Below are 6,673 nucleotides of genomic sequence, written 5' to 3'. Positions count from 1 at the left end.
TGGGGCTTTTGCAGAGCTCATTATAGATCCCACACCAAAGAGACTGTAGAGATTGTTTTTGATGTGGCACTGTGCTGAGTCTGGCAATGTTTCTGTAATTTCCTATAATTTCCCTGTAATTTCCTGAAAGTCTCACAGCTGTGTGGAGAGCTTCTGAATAAGGACGCAGAGCCTGTCTGTGGGCAGAGGCTGTAACTGTGCACTTTGTGCAGAGTCTCTGTGTGATTGTCTATAGATGATATGCCTGAGTGCAGAGTCCATAACTATTGTAGGGTCTATGAATACGTGCAGACCTTATGGTTGTGGGAAAGTCTTTATGGGCACTCTGCTAATGTGTTCAAAGTCTGAAGCTATTTTTTCCCTATGGCACAGGTGAGGAGGGCTCTGCAGAAAATCATGGCCCTTTTATCTGCTCATGGTATAGCTGCTGTGAACAACTCTGACACTCGCGTAACCGGCTGCCTCCTCACTGGCATCCCTGGGCTGGAGCACCTACACATCTGGCTCTCCATCCCCTTCTGCACCATGTATATAGCCTCCCTGGCAGGCAATGGCATTCTAATTTGTGTCATCCTCTCCCAGCCAAGCCTGCATGAGCCCATGTACATATTCCTGTCCATGCTGGCCAGTGCTGATGTCTTGCTCTCTACCTCCACCATGCCCAAGGCACTGGCCAACTTCTGGCTCGGTTCCAGCCACATTTCCTTTGATGGATGCCTCACCCAGATGTTCTTCATCCACTTTCTCTTTGTGGCCGACTCTGCTGTCCTGTTGGCCATGGCCTTTGACCGTTATGTGGCCATCTGCTCCCCTCTGCGTTATGCCACAATCCTCACAAGTAAGGTCATTGGGAAGATTGCCACAGCCACCTTGACCCGCAGCTTCATCATCATGTTTCCATCCATCTTTCTGCTCAAGCGCCTGCACTATTGCCGGATCAACATCATTGCACACACATTTTGTGAACACATGGGCATTGCCCGTCTGTCCTGTTCCGATATCTCCATCAATGTCTGGTATGGATTGGCAGCTGCTCTCCTCTCCACAGGCCTAGACATCATCCTTATTGCTGTTTCCTACATTCACATCCTCCGAGCTGTCTTCTGCCTCCCTTCTCGAGAGGCACGCTCCAAAGCCCTGAGCACCTGTGGATCCCATGTCTGTGTCATCCTGCTCTTCTATATCCCTGCCCTCTTTTCTGTCTTTGCCTACAGGTTTGGTGGGAGACGTATCCCACGCTATGTCCATATCCTCCTGGCCAACCTCTATGTGGTCATCCCACCTATGCTCAATCCCATTATTTATGGAGTGAGGACCAAGCAAATTTTGGAAGGGGCTAAGCAGATGTTTTCAAATATGGCCAAAGAATCTAAATAAATGCTCCCAACTTGGATTCAACCTAACCCTTTCCTAAAATTACCAATTGTTCTATATTCACTCCATCCTCATTTCTACATCTTCCAATTATCCCCATGTTATTCTCATCCATGTCCCAATTTATTTAAAGACATGGTCTACTCAAAGCCACCTCTGATTTCTTTTCTTGGAAATCTATGGTAATACCCACCCGATCCTCTTCTACCTATTATTCAAATGTGGTCTTATATCCCATCAGCTCAAGAAGAACTAACTAATTAGAGGGAAATGTGATAACTTACCCCAAATTTATCATCCAAATAGGACTTTTCTCAATGTCTACTTGCATTGGCTTCCTATTGTGTTCTTAATCACTTGTGTATATAATTTTGACATTTATTGGCAAATTCAACATCTTTCTCATTATAGGGGAACCTCTGAGAATTGTCACATTTAAAAATTTATAGCCTCATGGTATATTTATTTTTCTTACCAGCTACACATATCCAGGATCACACAGGTGTATATACCCAAGTTCAGAAATACTAACACACAGCAGCATACATAGGTGGGCATATCCATTTATTGGTTTAAATATGAACATATAATTTCAAAAACTTTTATCAAATAAACCTGCATTACCATTGCATGTTCTGAACAGAGTTTTCCTCAAAATACAGATAATCGTATAGGGATAGAGTACTATTTTCCATCCAAATATGCTTTGTATTTAAAAATTATATTTATCATTAAAATTAGAAGTCAAGATATCTACTCATATCTAATAGCTATGGATTTATATATTCTTTAATGGATATTTTTGAAAATATAAACATCTCTATGTAATTTAATAACTTACTCATCATTAATTATTAACACCAGGACAATAACACCGCCTAGCCTGATGTTCTCTGAGACTGAGAAGAACAACTCAGCGTGAGTTTTAGTCCAAGGCCAGCTCATCCTTGAAAACGTAGTTCACATCTTAACCTTGCCCACTCCTATACTCAGCCCACATTAAAAGATCCATCTTTTGAGATTCTGTTCCACTTTCATCTAAATCACTATTTTGTTGAATTATGAGCATGTGCCTTCTTGTTTTATCAAAGATCATCTCATGTTCGTGCCTTAACTCCCTGTCTGGTCCATGCATTCCTTGAGGGAAAAGATTATTTTGCAAGGCTTTTTATCCCCATTTCCCCAAAGCAAGAGAACCTGCTTATAGAAGACATGCAATATATGTACGTCTAAAATTCTCATTTAAAATTTTTCAACATCATTTTTCTGCTCTACATTCTTCTTTGAGGGAATTCTTCTAATCCTTGGGAATCAGTGTCATGTAGAGGAGAGAACTATGCTAGGTGACAAAAGAAGTGGATTTAAAGATCAGATATACTACTTATTTGCTCAATAAGCTTGGGAGTTTTCATAAAATCAATGAACTTAATTTTCTACTCATCTATAAAGATGATGAGAATGATATAACATTATATATCTACTGCATAGTAAGCATTCAATGAATGTTCTGTTCATTTTCCTCTTTCTTTCCACATAGCTCTCTGCATCCTCAAGACAATGATAATGAAAATTAGAGAGAGAAGTTATCAGCATTCTTGTTATGTAGACAAGAAAACTGTAAGGAGTAGTGATCACGTTTTGGGTTCCAGATCTTTGTGGGGATTCTGACTCTTCTATTTACTAACTGTGTGACTCTAGGCAAGTTACCAAGTTCCTTCACTTCTCTATGTCACAACTTTCTTATCTTTAAAAGGAAAATAACAATGTATTTATATTAATATATAGCTTATGATACCACTTAGCATATAAATAAATGTGCTACAGATGGATACTCCAATCACCTGGATTTGATTAATTCATATTGTATGCCTGTATCAAAACATCAATATACCCTATAAGGATATACTGTGAATGAGTCAAATGATATAATCATTTGAAGAAAGTGAAAAGGTAACCCATAGAATGAGAGAAAATATTTATACATCATAGAATTCATAATGGACTCGTATTTGGCATACACAAAATATAGAAAAAAAACTCTTCCATAATAAAAAGAAAAATAACCCTATTTTAAAAACGGGCAAATGATCTGAATAGACATTTCTCCAAAGAAGATATATAAATGGCCAGCAGTATATGAAAAGACACTTAATATCATTAGCCCTTAGGGAAATGCAAATCAAAATACCAAACAGATACCACTTCACATTCACTGAGATGAGTTTAATAAAAGAGACACAAGTATTGGCAAGGATGTGAAGAAATTGGAACCCTTTATACATTCATAAAATGGTGCAGTCACCAACAGCCTGGTAGATCCTCAAAAGGGTAAAAACATGACCTAGCAATTCTATTCGTAGGTATATACTCAAGAGAAATAGAAACCTATGTCTAAACAAAAATTTGTACAGAAAATTTATATCCACGTTATTTATAATAACTGAAAATTGGAAACAAGCCAAATGTCCAAAAACTGATGAATGGATCAATAAATGTAGAAAAATTCATGTAATGGAATATTATTTAGCCATCAAAAGGAATAAAATACTCATACATGGTAAACATTGATATGCCTTGCAAATATAATGCTACTTGAAAGAAAGACCACGAATTGTATGATTCCATTTATATGAAATGGGTAGAATAGGCAAATCTATGGAGAAAGGAAGTAGATTAGTGGTTGCCTAGGGCTAGGGGTTGGGGAAGTAGAAAGACAATTGAGAGTGACTGTTAATGGATACAGGTTTTTTGGGAGGGTGATAAAGATATTCTAAAATTGATTGTGGTGATAATTGCACAACTCTGAATATACTAAAAAAAATCATTGAATTGTGCAATTTAAATGAATGAATTTTATGGTATGTAAACTGTTCTCAATAAAAGAATAAAAGAATATATAAATATTCCCCTCACATATAGATACCAAAAATAAAAATGCCCCGTGACTCTTCTTGCCTATGTGCTAAATTTCAACTTCCATATTGCGGCACACAGAACTGTTAATTGTTCTGTCTCATCCTCCAGGTGTATCTCTTGCCACAGTCTTTTTCACCATTCTCATTTCAAGTAACCGAAGTTTTTCTTTTCTTCACAAATTGACACTGAGAGGTTTGCATTGGTAAGAGACTCAATGGAATATATTTATTTGTTTTCTAAATGAGTCAGTCTAATAGCCACTGTAGATGCAGTCTTAGAGGAAAAAACTATGAAAGATTTTGAAATAGACAAAATGATTACTGGATGTTCTATTTAGTGCACTCTTTTGAGTTTTCTTAGCTTTTTATTGTCTTTGAGCTCTTTTAATTATGTACATTGTATTAAGCTGAGAGCAATGCAAATTATTTTTGTCCATAGAAATGCAAATAAATAGTCTCTCAAATGTAGATGTATTGTGGATGTTGACTTGTTTTCATCTACTTGTAAATTTGTTGGTTTTTCTGACTGCCTATATATATGTGTGTTTTTAAATTCTTCTGTGGAATAGTTATACCGTCTTGCTGATTACCTCCTTAATTAATTAACTAAATAAAATTTTTAGCATGTGTTCATTTTATATGTCTATAAATCCCATGATTTCACTTTTTTTAAACTATCTTTTAACAGAAATCAGGCTAGAATCAGGAAGACAAATTAGCAGAATATTGGAATGGTCTATTACACTGGTACAAGTTTATGACAGTAAAGATAGAGAGAAGTAAATGAAATGGGGAAAAGTTGTTCAAAAGGATATATTTAAAGGACAAAAATGGAATATTGGTGTGGAAGAGGGAAGAATCAAGGAGAGTTCATTGTTTTTGAGGTGTCTAAAGGGTGAATTGTTGTGCCTTTCATCAAGATAAGAAATAAAGGAGAAGGCAGGAGGATCACTGGAGGTCAGGAGTTTGAGACCAGCCAGAGCAAGAGCAAGACCCTGTCTCTACTAAAAATAGAAAGAAATTAGCCGGACAACTAAAAATATATAGAAAAAATTAGCTGGGCATGGTGGCGCATGCTTGTAGTCCCAGCTACTCAGGAGGCTGAGGCAGAAGGATAGCTTGTGCCTAGGAGTTTGAGGTTGCTGTGAGCTAGGCTGACGCCATGTCACTCTAGCCCAGGCAACAGAGTGAGACTCTGTCTCAAAAAAAAAAAAGAAAAGAAAGAAAGGAGAAGAAATGAGTTGGTGGTCAAATAAACATTAATATTAGACATCTTGTTTTTGTTCTACCAGTGGGTTATTCAAGTGGTCTCTGAAGCCCAAGAGAGAGGTCTGATCCACAGTTAATGTTTGCGTTCTATCAGCTAGGGAAATTATCCAGGAAGTGAAATCATCCAGTGGGTGAAATTATCCAGGAAGAAGGTTTAGAAAAAATGAGATAATAGCAAAACAAAACAAAAACAAAGAAACCCCAAAACTATATTTAAGGGATTGATTTGACTTTCTCCAGATTAACTAGATTGTGAATACCCTGGCAAAATTCATGTTTTATTCATCTGTATTATTCCAGAGCCCTGCCAAATGCTTGGCACATAATTATAGTTAATAATGTCACTAATTGACTGCCTATTGTGTTTCAGGCACGGTCCTAAGTATGTACATATATTTCCATATTTGGTCCTCACAATCATTCTATGCAGTAATTTACAGATAAGGAAACTGAGGTACAAGAGCGGTTCAGTGACTTGTCCCAAATCATACAGACAGTCGGTAAATAAGCTAGGATTTGAACCCAGATAAAACTGGTTCCAGAGTCTGTAAACTTAAATACTATGCTGCACTACGTACACCATTTAATATGCATCTATTAAAAAGAAAGAAAGAAGAAAAGATGGAAAGAAAAAAGGAAAGCTGAAAAGAAAGAAGGAAAAATGGGAAGAAAGTAAAGAAAAAAAGAAGGAAGAAAGAAAGGCAGGTAGGAAAGAAGGGAAAAAGGAAAATATTAATTCGGTCCATCTTTAATGATCACAAGCATCAAAAACCAAAATTAACAGCTTTTTTTAATAGCATTTTTCAGCCTCCGGAACAAGAAATCTTCCTCACTGAAATTTGTTTCTACTTTGTTTTCCTGAAGTTCCTCCTCTTATCAGACATTAATAACTGATTCTGTCTAGCAGAACATCCAGCTATCCCTGTCATGCTGAATGGTCAAGAATAAACTACCCTGAGTCTTAGTCTCTGTCTTGTGACATCTATTTTTTTCCTTCTGTTTCCATCTGCTCCCAGTGGGTGGTAATAATGAGAGGAAGATTCTCAATGAGAGAAGAGGAGACATTTCTAACATAAGGAATCATCCAATATTGCTTTCAAACAAATCATACTGAA

The 6,673-nt window shown here is 37.0% G+C and overlaps 1 protein-coding gene across 1 annotated transcript; it reads left to right on the top strand.

Annotated features, from left to right (window-relative positions):
- The first annotated feature begins 363 nt into the window (after positions 1 to 363).
- On the top strand, positions 364 to 1,377 carry LOC105818356 (olfactory receptor 52B6). Its single transcript, XM_012654316.1, has one exon. The coding sequence runs from the start codon at positions 364 to 366 to the stop codon at positions 1,375 to 1,377; it is 1,014 nt and encodes a 337-aa protein (XP_012509770.1).
- The last annotated feature ends 5,296 nt before the right edge of the window (positions 1,378 to 6,673 follow it).

The sequence above is a fragment of the Propithecus coquereli genome, unplaced genomic scaffold (genome assembly GCF_000956105.1).
Source record: "Propithecus coquereli isolate 6110/MARCELLA unplaced genomic scaffold, Pcoq_1.0 Scaffold44, whole genome shotgun sequence".
Classification (NCBI taxonomy): domain Eukaryota; kingdom Metazoa; phylum Chordata; class Mammalia; order Primates; family Indriidae; genus Propithecus; species Propithecus coquereli.
Note: the sequence above shows the minus strand (reverse complement) of the source record. Positions and strands in the feature narration are given on the sequence as shown.